This window comes from Lingula anatina, chromosome 3 (genome assembly GCF_051362555.1).
Source record: "Lingula anatina isolate TDL-2025a chromosome 3, LinAna3.0, whole genome shotgun sequence".
NCBI classification, from domain to species: domain Eukaryota; kingdom Metazoa; phylum Brachiopoda; class Lingulata; order Lingulida; family Lingulidae; genus Lingula; species Lingula anatina.
In genome coordinates this window covers 20,581,345-20,606,492 of record NC_141769.1, presented here as the reverse complement: position 1 = coordinate 20,606,492, position 25,148 = coordinate 20,581,345, and the positions used below count along the sequence as shown (strand labels likewise).

The 25,148-nt window shown below is 36.1% G+C and overlaps 1 protein-coding gene across 4 annotated transcripts in view; it reads left to right on the top strand.

Annotated features, from left to right (window-relative positions):
• Positions 1-25,026, top strand: part of LOC106179494 (transmembrane protein 131-like) — a 43,177-nt gene extending 18,151 nt beyond the window's left edge. For 2 of the 4 annotated variants that reach the window (XM_013563138.2, XM_087007974.1), the window contains 30 exons: positions 1,548-1,628; positions 2,174-2,324; positions 3,597-3,715; positions 4,010-4,118; positions 4,456-4,561; positions 4,698-4,857; positions 5,202-5,372; positions 5,770-5,880; positions 6,171-6,293; positions 6,578-6,682; positions 7,029-7,115; positions 7,381-7,533; positions 12,632-12,825; positions 13,082-13,238; positions 13,547-13,656; positions 13,864-13,942; positions 14,177-14,349; positions 14,488-14,630; positions 15,004-15,199; positions 15,479-16,530; positions 16,777-17,191; positions 17,424-17,581; positions 18,799-18,906; positions 20,152-20,379; positions 20,536-20,704; positions 21,194-21,312; positions 21,635-21,769; positions 22,289-22,440; positions 22,684-22,947; positions 23,306-25,026. In XM_013563138.2, the coding sequence (XP_013418592.2) occupies positions 1,548-1,628; positions 2,174-2,324; positions 3,597-3,715; positions 4,010-4,118; positions 4,456-4,561; positions 4,698-4,857; positions 5,202-5,372; positions 5,770-5,880; positions 6,171-6,293; positions 6,578-6,682; positions 7,029-7,115; positions 7,381-7,533; positions 12,632-12,825; positions 13,082-13,238; positions 13,547-13,656; positions 13,864-13,942; positions 14,177-14,349; positions 14,488-14,630; positions 15,004-15,199; positions 15,479-16,530; positions 16,777-17,191; positions 17,424-17,581; positions 18,799-18,906; positions 20,152-20,379; positions 20,536-20,704; positions 21,194-21,312; positions 21,635-21,769; positions 22,289-22,440; positions 22,684-22,947; positions 23,306-23,407 (5,430 nt within the window). In that variant the 3' untranslated portion in view covers positions 23,408-25,026. The remainder of the gene's footprint in view (positions 1-1,547; positions 1,629-2,173; positions 2,325-3,596; positions 3,716-4,009; positions 4,119-4,455; positions 4,562-4,697; positions 4,858-5,201; positions 5,373-5,769; positions 5,881-6,170; positions 6,294-6,577; positions 6,683-7,028; positions 7,116-7,380; positions 7,534-12,631; positions 12,826-13,081; positions 13,239-13,546; positions 13,657-13,863; positions 13,943-14,176; positions 14,350-14,487; positions 14,631-15,003; positions 15,200-15,478; positions 16,531-16,776; positions 17,192-17,423; positions 17,582-18,798; positions 18,907-20,151; positions 20,380-20,535; positions 20,705-21,193; positions 21,313-21,634; positions 21,770-22,288; positions 22,441-22,683; positions 22,948-23,305) is intronic. The other 2 variants (XM_087007975.1, XM_087007976.1) reach the window with 2 other exon arrangements.
• The last annotated feature ends 122 nt before the right edge of the window (positions 25,027-25,148 follow it).

The window sequence follows — 25,148 nt, the reverse complement described above, 5'->3', positions numbered from 1 at the left end:
TTGCGTGACAGAGGTGATTTCTATTAGGGAATCAGAAAGCTTTTCCACTTGCCTTTAAACCGATGAGAGTTCTGAGTGTTGTAGCATCCTTTGGATGCTTTTAAATGATGATTGCTATGCAGTCAGCTTTGTTTTGTGTGATGGGTTAGGCAATAGGGAGGGAGCACAGGTGATGGAGACGTGGCTCTCTGGATTCAGCTTGATTGTTCCGTGGTTTGGGACAATTGTTTTCCTCGTTTTGTTAATGTGTTGATTGCATGCATTCAAACATCACCAGAGAGATAGAGGAAGAGAGAAAGAGAGAATGGAAGAGAGATAGAGAGAGGCATTTATTTCATTTCTGAACTCTGTATCTACTGTTTTCACCAGCTGATACCAACAAAACAAATATGTGACAATTTAAGTTTATAAATTTTCATGGGAATTTTTGGTTTACCAGTTTTCTTCTCTAAAAAATCTTCAATTGTTTGATAAGTAACTGGAAGCTGTATTCTATATTTTATTATTGAGTTTAACTTAGTAATACTTAAATGTCATCATTTTTTCACGTGAAATCAACAAATTCTTGAGTGAACTAAAAAAAAAACAAAACATTAATTAGGAATGTTCCATGCAAATGGTTTGAGGCAATGGGTTTCCCCGAGGGGAATGCAGCACACTTTTTTTTCTCAAGGTGGTAAATAATTTTAAAACCATCTGCAAACAAACTCGGTCTCACTTGATTATGATATTTGCTTGATGAATATATTGATTATTAATGCACATAATAAGGTCAAGTATCGCTTTAGATTTTGTGATGAATAGAACTAGCAAACTTGGCACACAGCTTCATTTTATCAATATAAACATTTTAAAGGAAAGTTGGGAGCAACAGTGGATTTTATGTATTATGGGATTTAGAGCTTTTTTTTAATATCTGACATTGAAATATCATAGTTTTTTTAAAAATTAAAAAATTAAAAAATGTTTTGAAATAAGATCTGTTTTGTTCAGTAAAGCCACCTAATTAATCCCTTACAGTTGTGTCGCACATGGTAAACAAGAAATAAACAATAGCTGTTGAAAAACAAGGTTCAATTTTAAGGTGGCAGATTCCAGCCAGGGCCATATAAGACAATATTTCTGTGGAAAAGATGTTCAGTAGATTCAGTTGCTTTTAAAAGTTATACATTGTTGGAATTTCACCACATTTTTATTCAGCAAATAAAGAAAATTATTCTTAAACTATTAAAAGAAGCAAATTTAAATGTTACATGATAGAATTAGTTTTAAATCATATTACTTTCATGAAAAAATCCAGAAAAAGAGGAAAAGGAAAAAAGTGCATGTACTGCATGTAAAAAACTGGAGGCATTAAATTTTTTTGTGGGTCTTTGAATGAAGCTCAGGCATTTTGACCATGTCTGTCTGTCTTTTTGCCAGTAACAAAAATATGGTGAATTCAACCAGTTTGATCTTTGTAACTGAGATGACTTTGTGAGTATGAATGGTTGCCATGTCTTTTGTTTGTAATTATCTAACAGTCACATAATTGTCTGATATTCCAGGTGGTCGAAATGTATGCCAGCGGGGGAGACCTCCATCTAGAGTTGCCCACTGGAGAAAAAGAAGCTCCTAAAAATTTATGGGTAAGCACTTAAAGCCCTTTATACATCACCATCAGCTTCATGGAGTAGAGACACTGAACACATACCTGCATTGTATGCATATTCCTGATTTTCATAAATCAAAGTACATGCATTGTATAATCCTGATGTGCAAGAATCAATGTATGTTCATATATTTTCATTGTTAAGAATTCAACTTGGACATTTCCCTTTTAGACCTTTCTTCATCAAGGATGGTATATAGAAAGTACAAATATGTAAAATAAACAATATACAATTTGACAATTGATTCTGTCACTGAGCTCTGAAAATAACCAGGTTCGTTAAGATTGTATTAAGGAAATGAATATAAATGAGTAATGAACTTTTACAGTAAGATCAATAGTTTTGATGTAGTTATATCTGGCAAATCTGTGAATGTTGAAACTGTTACCATCAGCAGTTGGAGAAAACAGACGGCTGGGGATTTTTTATGTTGGGTGTCTGAAAGATTAATTTTGGTGCAGAATATGATGCTTTTTATGGCAGAAAAGCTTTTTTTGTCTATTTTTCCTTGCACATTTTAGGAGATTCCTCCCTACGAAACTAAACCAGTGATGCGGGCCAGCTTTGTAGGGAGGAACGAGAACAACCATACAGCATTTATCCGCATCAAGACGAGTAAGGACGAGAAGAAGCAAATGTTAGTCTTACCAGTGGAAGTGGAGGTCTCCTCAGGTAACGGTTCAGCTGGACAGACATTTTTTAATTGGCTATTTTGGACAGAAAGTACACGCATTTTCAGTCATGGGGCATGAAAAATAACTTATGTCTGGAATTTTCAGCACCTGATAAGCTGATAAATGGCTTTCAAAGCGATTAAGGTTTCTTTTTTATCTGAAATCCCATTGATATGTAAAAATTAACCAATGTGCTAGCTAGTTAAATTGAAAAAAAAAAAAAAAACTGTAATTTTTTACAACCTTTGGGTGTTGTTTTCATTAATTTGTGGCTAGCTGTTATCAGACCACACTGTAATATAAGGAGTGTGCTTGTGGGTTTATTCTTCTAAGAAAATAATACAGGCTTATATTTAACTTCTTCCACCTGTATATTAAGCTTAAAGTGTGGGAAGTTAATTAACATTTGATATGGCTTGTCATAAAACTGGTTGCATGTTTGATGATGGGTTCAGGTTGCATACGTGAAGCACGCGTTAGATAGACGTCAAAAGAATTATGATCTTGGAGACATGTTCAAGTCTATTTTCATGATATTTTTGATTAGTTTTTCTCTACGAATGTATTATTTCATTCTGCTTGATAGAATACCAAGAGTATCATATCCTTTCGTCAAGTTTTTGTTTTGTTTCTGAACGTCATGATTCTTGGAAAATTGCAGGGCATCTATGGTGAGAGTGTCTCCCATAGCATGTCAAGCTTATTGCTTACAACTTCTTTTCGTGTCGTGAGGATTAGATATTAGAGTGAAAGGATAGTGACCACCAACTGATGACATTTCTCATACTGCTGAGCACAGGATTACATGATATATTATCTCTGCTAAATTCGGCTTATAATGTCCTTGCTTTGTTCGATGACGTGAAATGAAATTTCATAGCTGTAACTTCTGTCTTGATCTGATACATCTGTTTGTCTGTTCAGTCATACTGTGGTGTTCTTTTTTTCTTCTTAGTTTGGAATTTGATTCCAGTAAGAACTTGTTACGGGTTAACGATAACAGAATACTTCATTTATGATGACTAAGAAAGTTGTCACTTAAAGTAGATAGTAAATGTGTAGTATCAGTGTTTGCCTCTTTGGAAAATAAGTTGCTGGACCAAAAGTCCAGCCATCTTGAAAAATAACTGGACTGAATGTCTGCCTGGTGCGAAAACTTCTCAGCCCGTTCTGAAAGTTGTCAGCCCCGGGCAGACGGTCCAGCCTTAATTTCTAACACTGTGTAGTATGAAATTAAAACCCACATTTATTTTGCACCTTGTATTTTCAGCACCAGGACTTTATTGTCCCTATGAACTGTTAGATTTTGGCATTTTAAGGACGCATGATAGTCCCAGAAGTTTGAGATTAAATTTAGTCAACTCAGGAACAAAGGCAGTTCATATTCAAGTGAGTGGATTTTTTTAAACAAGCAGTCAATTTATAACATTATGCAGTTTATTTTGAAGAAAAAAGAAATACAACAAATAACACAAATAACTAGTGTTGTTTTGCAGAATTAAGTATATTTATTGGTATAACAAGTTCATCTTAATTTTTTGTGATATGCTCCTCAAAAACATTTAATAGTAAAATACTACTGTTACAGAAGCTGAACTAAAAATGTGTTAATTCTTTGTTTTCAAAGTATTTCGAAAATCAAAAGGGGATTTCTTTTTAACTGAATCCATTTTTTCCTTGCAGAGTGTCTCATTATTTCCACCGAATGACGCAGTCAGCATAGATTTCCGACCAATCAAAATTCAGCCTGATGTTTTACAGCCAACAACAGTAGCCACCATTACATATACAGGTGAGGGGGACACGGACGGACACATAGACAGACACACAGACAGACACAGGCATTTTTCCCCCAACCAAATGTCTCTTTTAATATAGAACTTCATTACGAGAATTTAGACTTCTTACTATTGTTATATGTTCTCTGAACAAATTGTTTTACCAGCACTTATAATTAGACAGTGAATTTTACCTACCATTTTTTCATGTCTGCTTTCTACTTTATCCTAAAGATAAAAATACTCTCTAGATAAACGTAAAATTAGGCCGAGGATCATTTTGATGAATGTAGAACTTGTAGCTGTGATACATCAAAATCCACTGTTATGTGTGTTTCTTGTTGTTTGCAGCATCAAAAGGTCTCAACCCAAAACAGTATTCTGGTCGTATCCTGGTTAAATCCAAGAACAACCATCATCGTTTATATATACCCTATGAGGCAGAAGTTCTACATGGGTAAGAGAAAGCATACGGTGTCTTTCAACTAATTGATATTTTCAGTTTATAAATAAGATACAATGTTTTTTCATGTAAAGTTGTATATTTAATTTAATTTTATGCAAATAATGCGATGTTGTTAAATGCGTTTCAGGTCCTTGGTTTATGAGCTGGCGAGTACAGAATTTTATGTAGGCAGCAAGAAATCACCACCAAAGAATGTCACTGTGTCTTTACCATTGACAAATACCTTCAACTTTACACTGGTTATATACAATGTCACATTACCACCTAATATTAGGGAATACTTTACAGTAAGTTATCTTCATAAAATTTATACATAAGTTCGTTGCAAATACAGTCAAATGGAATAAACCACGAGAAAGGAAGATGACATGTTTGTACATTTGTTTAAAAAAATCTGGATACAGATGTTGCTGTACTGTACTGAATGGTTTACAGAATATTTTTTGTTAAAAAAAAAACTTCACTCAAAGGAAGATAAAATTTTACATGCAAAGTGTTAAAACTCTGTTTATGTTGATATAATTATAGAATTTGGCACAGCCTACTATTGTCAGTGTATGTACATTTTTTTAAAAGTAGTTATTTTAAGCTGGCAGCCACATGGTGATGATATTTTTGATGTATTTTTTAGGTACTGAATTTTACCCATCCAATGCTAGTCCCACCCCGGGAGACAGTAGTACCATTTCAGTTGAAGTTTCACCCCAATTCTTCTGACCTGCACTTCACCGGTCCTGTCAGAGTTTACACCAATGCCTCCGTATTCTTCATACCATTGAGGGTTTACAATGGGAAACTTAAGGTAGAGTTCAACAAAATGTGGGCATTGTTTCCAGAACTGCACAATTTTTTAGATGAACTTTCTTATTATTGCTTGATGAAATTTGGTCATTGTAAGTCGCCTTCTTACTAAAAACCAAAACAGGATTGGAAAATAAAAACAACTTGATATATAAATTTTACATAGTATAGTGCAATCATTGCAGTAATATGTCACAGTTAAATTTTCAAAATACAATATTTTAAAAGAGTCATAAGAGCTGGGTGTAATTGACAAAACATAAAAACTTCACTAAAAATGCTGTGCCTCTGCCAGCATTGTATAATGATTGTAACACAGGGTTCAGTAGATAGTTAAAAAGCATGAATATGAGTGTTTTCTTTAGTTATGATCTAAATAAAGTACAATTCTGTTTCAGGTAATACATCACAGACCGGAGGTGTTCAAAGGGCAGCTTGACTTTGGTGTGATGGGTGTGGGAGACAGGCGGAAGTTAACTTTCACACTGCGCAATGATAACCCTATAGATGTAAGTGTATGGAATGCTGGGACAGCATGGGATATATTGTAATAGAAACAAAGATTGTTGAATGTAGTAGATGTAGAAAATATTTCAAAAATGAATTAAAACATTTTTCAGTTATTCTTGTTTGTCAGTTCTGTTTAGTAACGAGAGAACTGTAGATTTTTGGGGGGCAATTCAAAACAATTTTCCTCATTAAAAATAGCAAGAAGTGGACTTGATTATTTGTAAGCATTTGCATTCAAATAGTATAATTCTTAAATTGTAACATATTATTTATTTAATATGGTTTTCAGGTCACTATATATGAGTTTAGTTCCAATATGCTTAGAACTACAGTGGAATTACTGGGGGTGGAAAAAGGCAATGGAACAGCACTTACACGAGAACACAATGTATCAGAGATAGACACAAGCCCAGTAAGTGGCCTGGAATAGGAACTGTTGTAAATGTCAACTACTACAAAAATATTCATTTTTATTCCTGTTTTCATGATGCAGAGAAGTGGCAGCATTGGGTTTATAGAGAAATAAGTTAAGTGTAGTGTTTTGTATTGGGGCTATTCAGGGGAGTTGAGACTAGGATTTTGTAATATTTTTCATATCATGTCTCTCTGTTTACCTTGATTCTTTTACCTAACATTCCTACTGAACATATCCTACTGCTTGGTTTCCATGGTGACACCCATACTTGTCTCTTCCAGCTTGTGCTAAAACCGTACCATTTTGCAGTATTCCGCGTCAACCTGCATGCTCCAGATGAAGAAGGCAGTTACGCTGCCGAGGTGCTAATTTATACAAATTTTGAGGTAAGAGAAAAGAAGCTCCCCAGTCTACTTAGAAACAATTTCAATATATTTCTATCTTTACACAAGAAATGATGTGTATTTCATTTCACCAAAGCACAAAACTGGTGCAAGGAGTGGAATAAGCTGAAGGAAGCACATAGCCATTTTTTTGTGATTGAAAGGACAAAGGCTGTTGTGGCAAAGTTAATTTCTTTATGGGTCAGTTAATTGCATCACTCATCATTTGTTGAGAAATTTAGTTGCATAGAATTAAAGTCACACACACTTGGTATAATTTGAATAATATTCTCAGTGTGAACAATTTATGATGCCACTTTTTCTACTAGAATAAAATGTTGGATTTCAGACCCAGTATATTCCTCTCACACTGATGACTGTGGAGGGAGGCCTGATGGCAGTGCCAGAGGTTCTCATGTTTGAAAATGCCTTCCCAGTAAGTGGACAAATATGGCAAAAACTTCTCTTTTCTTTAAATCATTCAAGATGAGACTTTGGCTTGAAATTAGAAGTGCTTAATGCAGATGGACCATTGCCTGTTTTGTCAAAAAGATTTTTGGCTTATATAGTATATATAAATAAAACATCGTTTAAATTGCATATTTTAGATGAGGAATAGGTATTGAATTACAAAATAACCTGCACTGAACACTTTAACACATGAAATAGTTCAAACAAACTGTTACATGCTTTTGTTGCAGGGTAAAGTGCTGTCTCAAGATTTCAGAATCAACAGTACATTTGATGGGGTCATAGAAGCAGGGGAGGTGATCTTTATTCCTGAAGACAGCAGGTTTCACTATGAAAGAGCCAATGTGAAACCTCTCTGGATTTACTACCATGATCATAATATTGTAAGTCTGCCAACTGTTATTGATCTGGTCATATTTTTTTGTACTACGATAAAAACTGTCATGAAATGTTCTCTTATTTGAAGTGCTTGCTGCTGAACTATCATTTTAGCTATCAGCAAAAAATCAAAGTTAAATGAGATTTAGAAGTTTAGTAGTGGCTAATGACCAATAAAGAAACCGGGGGAAGTTACAAATAAATAATGGGACTGAAAACTCATTATATAATGGTTAGAGTATCAACATTGCTCTAAAAGTATGATTGAACATCACAACTTAAATTAAGATGATGTTACTAATTTTTATGTACAGACACAGATGTGTCTGTACATATAGCCATCATCTGCGTCTGTCGTCGCCGTCGTCGCCGTCGTCGCCGTCCTTGCCGTCGTGCACTTTTACCGATAACACGATAAGTGGAAAACTGTTTTTTATTTCAGCTTGAAACTTACAGAATTGATGAATATTCATAATACGCAGGTCAAGTTCGAAAATCAGCATGATTGGGTGACTTGTAGGGAAGTTATGCTGTTTTTTCACTTTTTTCAGCATATATGCAGCACCGATAACACGATAAGTGGAAAACCATTTTACTTTTTGGCCTGAAACTTACAAAACTGATGAATATTCATAATCCGCAGGTCAAGTTCGAAAATCAGCATGATCGGGCCATTTTTAGGGGAGTTATGCTATTTTTTCACTTTTTTCAACATATATGCAGCACTGATAACACAATATAAGAAAAACAGATAGGCCAATTGTCATTATACTTACAGGAGTGGTCAATCTTACTAAAACGCAGGTTGAGTTCCAAAATCAGCATAATCAGGCCATTATTTTAGAAGTTATGCTGTTTTTTCACATTTCCTCAGATTCAATTGTTAGGCATGTTAACAGTGTCATTATTGAACTAATAAGATACGTAAAAGTGTTTGTTTGACATTTCCTGCATCTTTATGACATTGTTAGTTGATTTTGTAAAAATGATGGTAAACTTGATATCGTGTATTGTGTAATAAAGTGTCAAAAATGGAAATAAACTCATATCATTGCAGTTTGTCAGATTCAATCATCTACTCTCTTCAGAATCTCAGAATGGAGGAAATTGGACATTTAACACTGTTCTATTGATATTTTTCCCATCTCATCAATTTTCTTAGTTGGTCATATACAAATGGTAGTAAACTGTTTATTTTGTTTTATGTTAAAAAAGTGTTTTAAAAATGGAAGAAAACCCATTGCAGAACAGTGCTGTCATGTTTCAGCATATATGCAGCACCGATAACACGATAAGTGGAAAACCATTTTACCTTTTGCCTTGAAACTTACAGAACTGCTGAATATTCATAATAGGCAGGTCAAGTTCGAAAATCAGCATGATGGGGTCATTTTTAGGGAAGTTATGCTGTTTTTCACTTTTTTCAGCATATATGCAACACTGATAACATAAGTTAAAATTCATTTTACCTTTTGGCTTGAAACTTGCAGAACTAATGAATATTCATATTACGCAGGTCAAGTTCGAAAAGCAGCATGATCAGGTCATTTTCAGGGTAGTTATGCTGTTTTTTCACTTTTTTCAGCATATATGCAGCACCGATAACACGATAAGTGGAAAACGATTTTACCTTTTAGTTTCAAACTTACAGAACTGATGAATATTCATAATACGCAGGTCAAGTTTGAAAATCAGCATGATCGGGTCATTTTTAGGGAAGTTATGCTGTTTTTCACTTTTTTCAGCATATATGCAACACTGATAACATGATAAGTGGAAAACCATTTTACCTTTTGGCTTGAAACTTGCAGAACAAATGTATATTTATAATACGCAGGTCAAGTTTGAAAATCAGCATGTTCGGGTCATTTTTAGGGAAGTAATGCTGTTTTTTCACTTTTTTCAGCATGTATGCAACACCTATAACACATTTGTGCTATATGATGGTACTGTAGGAATGGGTGATCACTAATTAAATTAAGGTCTATAAAGTCACTTGCCTACTCATTAATTTTCAATTGGCCATTAAATGAGATTACATAAAACACTCCTTGAGATTTCCCTGTAAAGTCCCATAGGTTTAGCTCTCTTAACTGTGTCACAAAATTAGGATTTGGTGATAATTGTGCAGATAAATGGTGTTTAACATTGCAAATAAATTTACAACAAAAAAAATGTGTTATGCCAACATGCTATAGATGAATAACAGTGCTTTATTTTTCTCAAACTTGGTGGGGTTATTAATATCAAGTTAATACAGCTAGATTGAAAGTTTGAATAGCAGCTTTATTGGAAATTTTTACGTTTTATTTAAAAATTTTTTAAAATTATTTTTCAAACACTAGCATCCTCTAGATGTGATTTTTAACTCCCATCCACCAGAAGTGCTGTGCATTTTCTGTATTTTTGTATATAATTGTTATTTCTTCAGATTTAATTCTTGGGCATGTTAACAGTCTCATTATGTAACTAATAAGATATGTAAAAGTGTTGTTTTGACATTTTCTGCTTCTTAACAATATTGTTAGTTGATTATATAAAAATGACGGTAAACCTGTTATTGTGCATTGTGTAATAAAGTTTCATAAATGGAAAGGAACTCATCATTGCAGTTTGTCAGATTTAATCATTCACTATGTTCAGCATCTGCAAATGGAGCAAATTGGACATTGAAAATTGTTCTATTGATTTTTTTCTTATGTCAACAATTTTCCTAGTTGAACATTTAAAAATGACAGTTTATTGATTATTTTGTTTTAAAAAAGGTGTTGAAAATGGAAAGAAAATCATTTCAGTACAGTTATCTCTTGTTTACATTTTGGCATTTTGAAAGTGTGACTCTGAACTTCCATGGCCTTGAAGACCTTCCCAAATCACATTTTCTGAATATTCATGATACTTTTATTTTTTTATAAAAAAATTGATGGTCAATATGCTGTTAAGTATTATGTTTTATTGCATGAAAGTTGAAGAAAACCCTATTTTGGACACTGCTGCCAGGATAGCGATTAAGGGAAAACCATGTTACTTATGATAATCAACCTTACTGAAAAGACTGAAGTGCAGCTTGTGTTGGAAAACCATTGTAATTGTTTTCTGTTTTGAAAGCAATGCAGTAGAGTGCTATTTGGTGCAATAAATGTATATGGATAGTAGGCAATTATTTCAGGGTTATAAAGTAATTTGCTTAATTAATTTTCAAGTTATTTCAGGGTTATAAAATAATTTGCTTAATTAATTTTCAAGTGGCCATTAAATGAGATTACATAAACACACATTGAGATTTCATTGTAAAGTCCCATAGGTTTATCTCTCTTAACTGTGTCACATAATTAGGAATCGATGATTATTATGCAGGTAAATGTTATTTAATATTGAAAATAAGTTTACAAAAAAAAATTTTGTGTAACGCTTACATTAATGCTAAAGATGAATAACAGTGCCTTATTATTCTCAAACTCAATAGGGTTATTCATATCATGTTAGTAATTGTACAGCTAGATTAAAAGTTTGAATAGCAGCTTTATTGGTATTATTTGTTATGTTTTATTTTACATTTTCTTTTAATTTTTTTTTTCAAACACTAGCATCTTCAAGATGACACTTTCAACTGTCATCCACCAGAAGCGCTGTGTATTTTGTTTTTCCACATTAGCAGTTGTGCTGGTTTTTATGTCTTTAAACATTGTGTAATATTATTTTATGCACTGTCATCATTTTTCACATATAGGGATTTTCATTATGTGAATTTGAACTCTCACATATGGTCCTGAAACTGTAATCTTATTGACCATGTTATTCTGTTGTATATATTTTTGAAATTTTTATCTTTTACCTACTGGCATTTTCAGTGTGGGACTTATAACTCCAAAGGGTATGTAACAGTTCACTTTTATTGATACTACCTGTTGTGCAATATTTGCAACTTGACTTTACAGTTAAAGGGATAATAACTGTTCTTTTTTGGCAAATAAAAAGTTTTTTTTTTTTGTTAAAATCTCTTAAGAAATTATTACAAAGTATAGCCACCTATGGAGGTCACATGGTCTGATGACAAGTTCAGATATCAGAATAATAGCTATGACTGCCCTTTTTGTGGTAAAACAAAATATATTATATTTCTGTGACTTGTTTACACTGTTTAAACTGAAGTTGGATGATTCATATCATGGTTATGCAGCTAGACTGAATGGCAGCTTTAGTGGAATATTTTTTGTAATTTTTTCTTCAATTTTTAATTTTTCAAACTGGCATTTTCAAGATGTGACTTATCACTCCCATCCACCAGGAGCCCTGTACTGTAACTTTGTAACACTTTCTGTATTTTTTTAACTTACAAGTATGATTATATATATATATATATATATATATATATATATATATATATATATATATATATATATATATATATATATATATATATATATATATTTTTTTTTTTTTAATTGAGTTTAAGCAATGAGTTTAAGAAATTTTCACTTTAACTCATACTGGCATTTCCAAAGTTTAACTCTTATCAGCCTCAAGCCTTAGGGACTATTTCCAGACCCTATCACGCTAACTGTGGATCGATGTATCTCCAAGGGAATTCTCGCTAAATTGCAATCAGTGTAAGTGGCTTAGCTGTCTGTCACGCCTACTGAAACTGGCATGCCAGAATCCTAAGCCGCTTAAACTGAAAGCAATTTAGTGAGAAACCCCTTGGAGTTGGATTGATCCTGTTAGATTGATCTAGGTATGGGAACTCAGTCTAATGCTTGTTACACATTTTACTTTCATCCTAATTCAATGTTATGCACAATTAGAATTTGATGTTGGCTATGCAGTTACAGTAAGCATAATACATTAATGCATCAAAATTGACAGTATCCTATTTCCTGCGCTTTTTTTTCTGTTTTTTGTCTGTACATTTGACAGCTTTGCTGCCTTGTTTTAACTATAAGAATAGAGAGGAATTTGTCTTGTTCACTGAGCAAAGGAAATTAGGGATGTTTTCCCTGACTGTAAGAGAAAAGCTGCAATCTCTCTTGTACACAATATCTACAGTTGTAAGTGTAAGATGTATCATCCTATGCTATAACATCCCATACTGCTTTGTTCCAGATAGGGAAGCTGTCATTTGATGCGCGACAAGGCTGTGAAGAGGACTGTTATGTGGGCCTGCCAACACACACCCCCGCCGGTCATCAGTGGCTACTGGGTCTCACACTAGACAGAGAGGTGACCGACACTGACCAATACTTATACACAAAGCTACAGCAGAAGTGGGAAAATGTGGGATCCATAGAGAAAAATCCGTAAGTTTTAAAGGGTGACTTCTTGACATTATAGATTTCATAGATTTATCTTTGACAGATCATGTTAGTTTGGTAGTGGATTTAAAAAAAATTGTCCAAGCTTGAAAGTGATAGACTGAATGTGAAATTTGATGTGAGATGTTTCTAACAAATGTTAATAAATCACGGTATTTACATTAATGTATTATGTGTATCTTAAGCTTCCTGACAAACAATTAGAAAAACACATCATCTACAAGTTGTTATTTCCAACCAGGTTCAACGTCACAATTCAACTGAACACTGATTACGTGAGGGGCTTCCTTTTCCCGGCACAGGTCCAGTTCAGCTGGCCGACGCTTATTGAAGACAACTTTGAGTCTGATTATGACAGAGTTTTAAGGTTTCCTCTCACACAAGTAGGAAATAAGTCTGTAAGTATCATTAAGATATTGGGAAAAAATAGAGAAAAAATAAAGTTACAAATTAAATCAATGCAGGCTAAGTTGATGGTAATTGTTCTTTTTTCGTAGACACAGACATAATTACTAAGACCGTAATTGTTTACTGCAGATATGTGGAAATTCAAGTAAATTTTTTTTAAAAGCTGATTTTTTTGTGCCTGATTCCCACAAGGGCAGTGACTTTGTTTTGGTAGTCAGTGAACAGTGCCTTTTCTTAATGAACAGAATATTCAAAAAGGAAGAAGCAGATCTTACCTAAGAATGTAATTTCTTTTCAGGATATATTTTTCATGGTTGTGAACCCCTCTGATGTCCCTGTGATCATCCAAGTCCTGCCTTTATCTCTCTACCCAAACCCTCAAGTGCTGCTAGACATGCTCAGCTCCACGTAAGAGACACATTCTCGTATAGAAATGGTTTTAGACAGTCCAAGACTAAGCACCTTTGTTAATTTTTTGCTTAGAAAAAGTTAATGAGTTTTTAATATGTGATGAATTAAAGAAAAACAATCAATAAAAGGTCAGTTTATTTTATTGGTGATAATTTCATTTAATGGGTGTTTCATGTTAGTTAATTTTTTATCATCTCTTTACAGGTTTTCAGATCATTTATCAGACTATGTTGAAACAGATGACCAAGACATTTTCACTCTAGAAAATTTAGAATTATACGATGTAAGCATTATTATGTGATTTTTTACATATCTTCCTTTAAGTTAATTTCTAATCAGTGTACTTTTATTTAGTATTAATCATTGAAAATAAAATAGTACAGTAGGTAAGAAACCGAATATATATCAGGAGACTCTTTAAAGCTAATAATAAAAATGTAATAACATTGGGATAGAAATGGATCAACTTTAAACTTAATGAATAGGTGACGCTCACTGGAGTCACGTTGTTTTCCAGAAAAGACCAGATAACGCTGTGCCAGAAATGCGCCAGTGGGTCACCGATTATTTTGGCGTCAAACCCCACAAACATACCATAGCAACCATATTGAATGGGAGAGGCGGAGTGCGGTGTTTAGCGGGATTTTCCCCAAAGGATGACTCCATCAGATCAACCCTCATAGTCATTAGGTAAGTCAGTGAAGGATTTGAAGAAAAACTGTTTTAATGGATTTTGTACTTGAGATAAACTGATGTTTTTTTGATTATTGGCCTTTTATAAAGATCACTGATTGTTGTCTTGTAATGTAATGAAATTATTCTTTCCAGAAACAATCTTACCATCATAGATGCAATAGTAGTAGAAGGCAGAGGAAGCTATGGCCAGTTAAAATTCAGCGGTAGAAAACCAGGGTCTCCAAACCCTCTCTCTTTTGAAATGACTGAAAAAGTGTTGTCAGGCTGTGAGAAACGTGAGTTGGTCTTATGGAATGTTATTGACCTTGCAGTAAATGTCAACTTAACTTGATATAATATATGGAGATTGCATTTTGTTGGTTTTGGTTTTGTTTTATAGGTTTTGATGTATGCGTAATACTGTAACTGGTTTTGAAAAAGTGATATTTTGTAACTGTGTCATATATATATATATATATATATATGGAGGAAATAGTGTTGATTTATGAGGCATAAGATTATGATGCAAGATAATCACAAATAAGGTGGGAAATAACCTAACTTAATATTACCAAATAATTTGTTTAAAATGGAATAAATTTAATTTTTCTCTGATTCATGTTGTTTTGGTGTCCATGGTGTAGATTTATATTTTCTTTCTCTTTTCAGCTTGGAAACCAAGTCGCACTATACCCCCCAGTTTTACCGTGAAGAGAACCTTTACTACCAGGAACTCCGGGGAGCTGCCAGTCTACGTCCATGGTTTTAGTATCAATGATGAACCGTGTCAGGGCTATGGGTTCAAGGTGTTAAACTGTGAGGGGTTTGAACTGAAACCCAATCAGACCAAAAAGATAGACATAGCGTAAGTGTAAAAGAAACAGAATTTGTTGTATTCTTCAGATTGTATTTTATTTGGCAAATTGTGATAGAATGTCTTATGTTCAGAACATGTTGTAATTTAAAATGAACTGTAAGTTTAGAGTATCATTTAGTTGTAATTATCACTAAGCAAAAAGGAAAATGTTTTTTTTCTTTCTGTTTGCCTTATATTCTCTTTACAGTTTTTTTTCTCTGTAGACAAATAACATAAATTATTATTTCCGAAAAAAAGTGAACTCACTCGTTTTATATCAAATTTCAGATTCAGTCCAGATTTTACCATGTCAAGAGTTAGAAGACTTTTAAAAATCCACTCCAGTCTTGGAGAGACTATCAACTTCACTCTTCAGGCCACGATACCGGCCAGTATGTTGACTAAATGTTCCGCAGCACTCCCGCGCCCTTCCTGGGAGCCTATCATTTATTACTCCACAGTCTGTCTAATGGGTTTTCTCACTTTCTGCATCTTTGTGGCATCTTATTTTGAAGCAGATCGCATCTTCACCACAGATCTTTTACGCCGGCAGAAAGCTGTCAACGCTTCTTCACAATTACATGACAAGTCCAAGATATTTGATCTGAAAAATATTGCTGTCCCAAGACAGCAGGAAAAGTCTATACCTGGACCACAACTTTTGGGTAGTAAGTCCATTCCAGAGATGGGTAACGGACACGCTGATTTGAAAAGGAAAAAAGATCCCACTCCATCCATAAGCATCAGTAGTATTTTCTGCAGAAGCACAAGTAGACAAAATTCCTCAGAACCGCCAGCCAAACAACCTACCTATGAGAGACAGTCATCATCTGGGGAATGTGGTAAAACTACTACTACTGCAACCACACAGTCCTCAACCACACAACAACTCAACAACCTTAAACTACACCCAGCAGAGAAGAATACAAGTTACGCTACAGCATCGGAAGCCAATCCTGCAGAAAAAGCACCACAGCAGTCTTCGACTGTGAATTCTAAATCGAAGAAAAAAGCATCCAAGCAAAACGTAAATGATATATCGACCGTAGAAAATGGATACATTCATGGTGAGAAAAAACAAGCCAAGTCTGAACCATCAAATTCGGCCTCTGTACCAGCTAATTCAGCTGCGTCACCGCCATCGGTGACATCAGCATCTAAAAATACCGAACAAGAGCAAAAGGCAAGCAACGATAAAGAAAAAGTGCAAGCTGAAAAGGTGAAAAAGTTGGTGCCAAGCAGCAGTGGAAACAGTGTGAACCACCTTGACTCATTTGAAGTACCTGAAGTTCACATTGTGGCTGAAAATTTAAACGAAGAAAATTCGGGAAAAAAGGAAGGTGAGTTTGAAATGATTAACCTTGTTCAATTCATTTTCTGGAGATAGTATGTGTGTGTGTGTGTGTTTGTGTGCATGTGCAGGAATGAATTTACAAGATAATAAGTGTAGTAGTGAAAATAGATGCATAGTTAAGACAGTTAGAATATATTTTACAATGTGTATGTTTTAGCTGTATTTACTTTAAGATTTAAAAGTAAAATATATCTTATGTAAAACGAACATTTTTTAAATCATTCAATTTCAGCAAAACCTCGTCCAAAACGTAAATCTAAGACTGCCCAACGTCGAGAAGACAAGGAACGGCGCCAGAAGGAAAAGGCAAAGAGAAAGGACAGCAACACTTCCCCCGTGTCTCCCTCTCCTACCTCCAGCCCCGCCACAGTGGAAGACTACAAAGACAAGGATGACACGTCCTCGACGACCACAGAGTCCTCTGGTGGTGACGCTGATGACAAGGCCAGCAGTACGCGGGACTCCACGCCAGAGCCTCTGCTGAAGAAGACCAAGAAGAGTAAGAACAAGGGGAAGAAAAATAAAGAAGTGATGGCAGAGGAGCAGACTGGGGAGGATGATTTTATCCTGACCAGCAAGTCCAAGGCTCACACACGCATCAAGGTGGACCCCAAGAATGCATTTGGAGGGAATATTCATAGGCCAAGGTGAGTTTTCAAGTACTTTTTGCTTAATATTCTATAATTATGTTAATTATATTTTTTTCATTAAAAATACTTTTAAAAAATTAGTTTTGTGTTATAATTCTGTGTTTTAGGAATGACATCTGCTTAATAATGGGGGAATACATTTGGAAAATTATCATTTCTATGACTATCATTAAGTAATTTACTATTGAATTTAATTTATAAACCAGATTCTGTTTATTTTTTTTATCAGCACAATTGAACTACCGTACACAACTAAACTTGAGGAGGAAGAACGCGCTGCCATACGAGAAGAGCCTACATCTCCCCACGCTCTGGCTGCTGACATCGCCACCAAGTGTTTGAAGAAGAACATCAAGGGGACAGACAAGCAGGCCAAACAGGCCAAAGGTAGATAATGCATTCTATTGAGTGCTGTAATCTGTATAAAGATGTATTTCAAACAACTTACCGGTAATAAGTTGTGACAGTGAATCGTGTCAATGTGTGATCTTCTTTGAATTACACTTACATTTGAAGTAACATCTTTATTTTTAAATGTTTATTGTTTAAGATTTTAAGCATGTGTTTGTTTTTCTTGTTTGTTGTTTAGAATTGCACATGCTGTGTTAGTGCTGTGCCACCTTTGGCTCTTTTTCTTCATTGAACATTTTCAGTGTCAGTTTTCTTTTTAAAGAAGATTTGCTGTAGTTGTTGTCTTGTTAAACTTTGCATGGTGCCCCTGTCTATACAGACTGCAGCCTTTAGGAATCTTCACATATTGTAGTATTGTGAGCATAGCAGATGGTATTAGATTAATGACTTAGTCCTAGAATTCATGGTCATTGCTGATAGTATATGATAGCAAATTGTCACTTGATTAAAAAAACCCATGGTTTAAATGCCAGCCTTCCTTTTCCTTCCTATAAGTTTAAGACGTATGCATCCTGTCACTTACTGTGTTTCCCTTTACATTTCTTTTATCTAGTTATATTAATTTCCTTAGGTAACATATTATATATAATTATTTATATATAATACACATCCCTCACAACACCATAGCACTTAGACTAGCGTCCTAACAATTTGTAGAATACTTCAGACTCTGAGCACTATCTCAATTTCAGAGAGAGAGACGGAATTCTTACCTTTTGCAAGCATTTGTTTTGCAATGTTTTACTCTCCCTACCTGAAACCATTTTGTCTGGGGAAAATGAGTTTTGAGAAAAAAAAAAGAACCCTCTATTTATACTGAATTTTTTTCATAAGTTGTGTATTGTTGGTTTTGATAACCATTTATCTTATAAGAAAAAAAACTGTAGACTAAAAATGGATTTATTGTTAATCCAATCTAAAACAATTAAAACAAATTAATGTCATCAAACTGAGTTGCACATAAATAAATACCCATTACTAAAGTTACTGTAATAATTTTCCCTGGGAAAAGATTTGCTCCTCAGAAATCCTGTCATGGTATTTTTGATATACAAAAAATAATTGTTTGGCTGAACCAAAACAGGAAGCCAAGTAAAATGCCAAGCAGGGATAATATTTACCAGTAGACTGCTCAGCCTGCCACTGCACTGTGTTGTCATTGTACTCATCTTGTCCTTTTATGTCCTCTATAGGCTCAATTATAGAGTCTCATCTCACTGGTGGAGACCCAGATAGTCCGTGGAGCGGGAAAGACTCCCCTCCCCCTCTGTGGGACCAACCAATACCAATCCCATCTACCGGTAGATACTGCTTTCATTTACTTTGGCTGCTGGGTGTGTTGTGGGTGTGTTGTGGGTGTGATGGGTGGAGGACTGAGGGAGGGTGGGATGGGGTGGGTAAATGTCTGCGGGTAGATGATGGATGGGTGGAAACTGGGTGTGTGGGAGGATTTTATGTGGGTGTGTGTAGGATGGGTGGACTGAGAAAGGGTGGGGTGGGTAAATGTTTGTGGGTGGATGATGGATGGTTGGAAAACTGGGTGGGAGGGAATTTTTTGTGGGTGTGGTATGGGTGTGTGTAGGATGGGTGGAGTAGTGAGTGGGGTAAATGTCTGTGGGTGTGACATGGGTATATATAGGATGGATGTATAACTGAGGGTAGGGTGGATAAGTGTCTGTGGGTGTGTGTAGGATGGGTGGAGGACTGCATGTGTGTTTGCACAGGTGTGATAGTGTACAGCAGAGAGGGTATTTTTATGTTTGCATATAACATTAAAGTGGAGGTGCTGTCTGTTTTTTTTTTGTTTTTTTTTCTTAAAATTATATTTATTTTTAAAGGGAAAGTGTTTTGGAGTCTCATTTATGCCCATGGTAATTTGTTTTGGCATGTTTATTTATTTTTGAGTTTATTTAGGTTTAAGTGGGTTAAATTTGATGCAGGATAAAAAAAAAAAAGATTGAAAGCGGCTAATGAGAAAGTGTGGTTAACAGTGAATGGAAAACGGGGCAGATGTGTTCTTGATACTGAGAGACAGTCAGTGTGCGAGGTTGGGTGGTGGTATCCAAGGCTGTCACTGACACTGAGGGTTGTGGTCAAGGAGAGTTTCTAAAATAAACAGTCATACGTCATGGTAATTGGTTAATATTTGGGCACTGAAAACATTGCAGGGCTGCACTGATGGTTCTTTGAATTCCCTGTGCACTTGTAACAGTTGATGTTAAAGGGAATGTAGCAGTTCCATATGTAGCAATTGCTCTTATCTCTACATTTTAACATGTTTCCGTTACTAATTTCTCTGTTCATTAACATTGACTGTTGCTGTTATTGTTGTACTGATAACAATGTTGCATGAACCCTAAGAAAAGCATGTGTGTATTTCTGTTTTGTACTTTGGATATTCTTTAGAGGTTGTGTATCAACGTACAACACATAAACTTTCTATTTATTACCATATTGTGATAATGACAATGAGGAATGTATGAATAATCCACAAAATTTTATAGGGGTTGCTGAAAAGATTTTTTCCTTCTTTCTTCCTTGTATAGGTGACTTGAGTGAGCTGGCAGAGCAGACGGAGAACTTTGCTCTGCGCCATGGCAAGCAACTCTTGGGTTCCCCAGACCACCTCAGCAGTAGCAGTCGCTCCAGCAGTTACAGCAGTGTCGTCAGCAGCAGCAGTAGCAGTAACAACAATGACAGTAACCACGCCCGCAAGCAAGCCATTAAGAAACCCACTCCCTTCAATCCACTGGCCAATCCATTTGATTACTCTGGTGAGTGATGACCATTTGAAATATTACTTTTTTATTACTTTTTCTTTCGACATGTTTATAAAACCTACTGTCTCAATGATTTTATAAATGTTTAAAAGGTCGTTTGAATTCGAATGTGAAAATTGAATAATTTCATATTTTTCTCCCACTTTCCAGCCATCATGGCAAGCAAAGCTGCTGCAGCTGGACTGATACCTGGCAAGGCAGTCAGTGCAGTGGGTGGTCAGCAGAACCCCAGCCTGCCCCAGATGACCAGTCCCAGTACCACCTTGACCAGCAGAGTGTCCCCATGGAGCCCCAGTATGGGCACTGGACAGGAGCTCGGGTAATGGCCTATTTCACAGGAATGGAGTTTGAAATCACTGAAGCCCAGTTTTAGTCTGGTTTTAGCTGGGTTATCCTGGTATCAGTTTCACACACACACAAAAAAAAAAACTTAAGTCAGGTACCCTGGCTAAGAATTCAGTTTCTAAGGTTACATGGTCACATCTTACCCTATCAGGAACAGTGTTACAGCACTCTCATGGAAATCTTAGTCAACTAAGTCCAGGAACTGACTTTAAGTTTTTTTGTGAAATTGGGGCCTGGTATTAAGGGGACCAGGTTTTATCCCGGGTTTAAGTTACTACAGCGTGCCTTGTTTAAAAAAAAGTTTTGGGTAAAACTTAGACCATATGATATATGTCTTATGAGTTTAAGAAATTTATGTAAGGGCATTTAAATTATTGCTGTTTTCATGGTGTGATTTTGACAAGGGCTGTCACAGATCTTGGGAATCGGCTTGTATTAACTTACAGTGGTATTCTCCTTACAGAGCCAGCAGTTTGTTTGTGCTGCCATCTATCCATGAGAACAGCATGAACAGCCAGAGTAAAGTGTCGCCAGTGGACAGCTTCTCTCAGCCTACCACACACACCTATGGCCTGGGAGATGGTGAGTGATAGCTCTGAATTTGTTCTAAAACAAACTTGAGCAGTAGTCTCATAACTGATAAGTCTTGTGCATGTCTGCCCATCCATAAAAATAATTGTCACAACTTGCCAGATTTTTCTCATCAGGGCATAAGTTGTAAAGAATCACAAGCACCATTTTACTCAAACACCTTTTATGACCGAGGACTACAAACTTTCCATTTCTGATAGTGAATATCACCTAATGGGGATGCATATTATATTTGCTTTTGTGGGTAGATCTGACATTCACTATTCTAGCCTGAGCCCAGCTTTAATTCTTTTGCAATCACTGTTTTTCTCAGCAGGTTCCAGCTTCCTGCAGCCGCCCTCCACCAGCGGCTCCATGTTTGGAGGCCAGGAGAACATGACCATGATGCAGAGGTTACAGCAGGAGAGACGCCAGAGACTGGCAGAGTACCAGCAGAAACTGCTGCAAGGTAACCACACATGCACGCACGCTTGTGCACGCACGCACGCACACACACACAGGCACACTAGCGACACACACATCTGCACACACACACATGCATGCACAAACACACGCACACACACCATCGACACATATCTACACACACACACATACCAGTACATCTACACACACACACGTACACATTTTTGACCAGGGTTTCACTTCATTAAAAGGTGTTTGCGTGTATGTTACCAGTGGTAAACTGGGCAAGGGTATATCAGATATTTGTATACGATGACTTAAGATATAATGAAGAGCCTTGCAATGAGGGGAATTGAACGGTATGCATCATTGTTCATGTGTTGTCTGGTGACTGTAAGGAGAACTCTTATGGGGATAAATCCACAACTCGGTCAAGTTATTAATACTGTCTTGTAATCTCATTAATCTCTTGAAGAAGGTTACTGCTCCTAAGTATTGGAGATCAATAACACCAATTCTCAATAACAACCGAGTGTTCACCCTGACTGATGGCACTGTTTTCCAGGTGAAGACTGGCCCGGCTTTGACATCAACCCAGTCCAGGCGGAGAGTCTGTGGGACAGTACCTGTGCACCCAGTGAGACGTGGTCCCCATTGGCGGAGACCCCAGCTGGAGAGACTTGGCCCACTGTAGCAGAGTCGCCACCCAGGGTACAAGTAAGTGTGTGTGCATGAACACAAGGGAGCTGTCCTCACCCTTTTCTCTTTTACCAGTGGCCAAGTGCTTTGATTTTGCTTAAATTTTGATTAGCTGCTTTGAATTTTTGAGTCAGTTGATAATGAAGTTGATGAAAAAATTTACAATAAGATCTGATTAAAATGAAGTAGAAATTGTGAAGTGACCACATTTTGGTCCTAGTTCTCCACGTATCTCAATTATGTTTGTTGTGCTATTCCCAGGCCAGCTTGTGGAGTGACATCCCCACCACCATCTCCACCTCTGACACCAACAGCTGGTCACCACACTCGGCACCAGGGATCTGGAGTGGTGCTGCCACCAGTGGCGACACAGGCAGTCCATCTCTTCTGAATGGTGCTGGTGGTTCCCTCCTGGGGCCTGCGGGAAGTGGCAGCGCCTCTCTACTGAGTGGCAGTGCCAACTCTCCCCTGTCAGGACTCGGCAGTGTGAACACGACAGCTGCTGAGAATGAACAAGGGGTACAGGTTAGTAGAGGGGGGTTGAGGAACTGGCCTTGTGCGTGTGCGCGTGCATGCACACAAGTTTGTGTACATGTCAGGGAGAGATTTGGGGGCTGCTTTCAAATTCTCCTGAATGAGTCCAATAGAAGGTAAAAAACCAATTGAGGAAAATGAAGCAGAAGGTTATTTTGAAAAGCATCAAAAAGATTTTTATAAAGGTTAATTTATGTTCCTTGATCAAAGTATCCTTGTGAAAAGCATTCTGAAAGAACTGTATTTTAACTAGTTTCAATATATCGTCAGATTTTCTGATGAGTTATTTGATAAAGGTTCAGATATGAATCTAGGGGTTTCTCTCAGTGGGCTAATGTGTGTTTTCCAGGATGTGGGCAGTTTTGATCCATTCAATACGCTGAGCAGTATCTGGGCACCAGGGGGCAGCAGTGGATGGAGCTTTGGACCAAACAAGACGGAGGATGAATAAAACTTCAACATGATGAAATGGATGCAAACCTCCAAGGCACATACTGATATGGTAAAAGTGTGTAGAATAAGGAAATGATTTGAAAGAAATTTGGGTTAAGATTGAAAACAGGATTCTGTGACTTTTGTTTGTCACATGAATAATAAGGTGTAAAATTTCTAGGATGCTGCTAATCAACTGTGTAGCAATTCACTACAATGAAAATATTCAATATTTAAAAGTTAATACCACTATTTACCACATTGTTTTTGTCTTGGAGGTTTTGGAGTCATTAGTGAGAAAGATTTGAAAAGGAATAGTATTGTATTTTTCACCACAGAAATAACCTGGGCATCTTTAGTTAGTAGCTAGGTTTTGTGCATATAGCAATGATTAACCAAAAGTAAAATTTCAATGTTCAGGTTTGGATTTTCAGTGTAATGTTATATTTTTCTTGTTGTATTGGTTGATAGCCAGTTTATTGCAATCAAGTATTCTTAGTTAAGAAGATAGTATTTATTAAGGCGACCAATAAAGTGGAAGGTTTCATTGTCTGATTTATGGGTTTGCTGATTTATGATAACAATACCTGTGAAGTGGTCTTTTTGTTTGATGATTATGATAACTGCTTGAAGGGCAAAGGTGGATGCATAGTGGTTAGAGGAAAAACTTCTTTCTTTGGTTGAAGTATGTTAATCCATTTGTAGAAGAAGCAATATGGTTGCTGAGTTGGACTAGACTGAGGCGAGAAAGACGAGGAATGTTCTTTCAATGTACTTAAATTTCTTTCCGATGTTGTTGAATTTTTACCTTTGTAATTTGGTACTTTATTATGGAGTGTGTAAGTTTTGTCATTAATTATATAGTTTCTAACAAATTTGTTGTGTTTGGCTTTGTGTTTTGGATGTGCCACTGTGGCTTCCCTGTGTGGTTTGATAGGCGTAGGTAAAGTTACCGCCATTAATATATAGATAGGTGTTTACCTGTCATTGTTGCTTTTATTATAGTTGAAACTCTTAAATTGTTATAAGAATATTTGTTAGATTGTTCAGGTTATTTCTGTGGTGATTATTGTGTTATGGTTATTAAGGAAATCCCTCGGCAGAGCTGAGGGGTTGCGAAGCAGTTTGGCTGCGAGGTAGCGGCTAAGTTCGAACTAAATACACTGAAGCGAGGACTTTGATTTTCAGATACCGGAATTCATGTTTAGTTGTGGATGCTTTGCTTGCCTGAGAAAATTGTTTTAAAAGGGACAAAATCCCGGAAAAAAGGCAAAAAGAGGTAATATTCTTTTTTGAGGTCATATTGATGAAATATCGAGGGCCAACAAAAGATTGAAGATTGGCGCGTTTACTTTGCTCCTGTTCTTAGGGGTATTTTATTGCCAGCTACAGGTGCGGCTGAGTGATATTTTAATTTTTTAAAAAAGTGCAGCAATGCACCAAACTTGATGCTGTAGTGTCAAGGTCCTAGCAGTGTCCAGTTGGACTGGACAGTGTCCTGGGTGTGTGGACATGACATCAAGGTTGTTGGGTTAACTATTTAAATGAAAAATACTTCATCCCTGATCCAGTAATGTGCTGGAACAACTGTATGACCATACAAAATAAATGTTCAGTTTTAAGCATACTTGAAAAGTACATGGTTTGTGTGTGTTGACTTCATGCTGATCCCCTCCACATCCACTCTCCTTAATTGGAGCACACCAAAATATTATACATATAAATCAACAGCAACAATAAATAAAGTACAGCAATATATT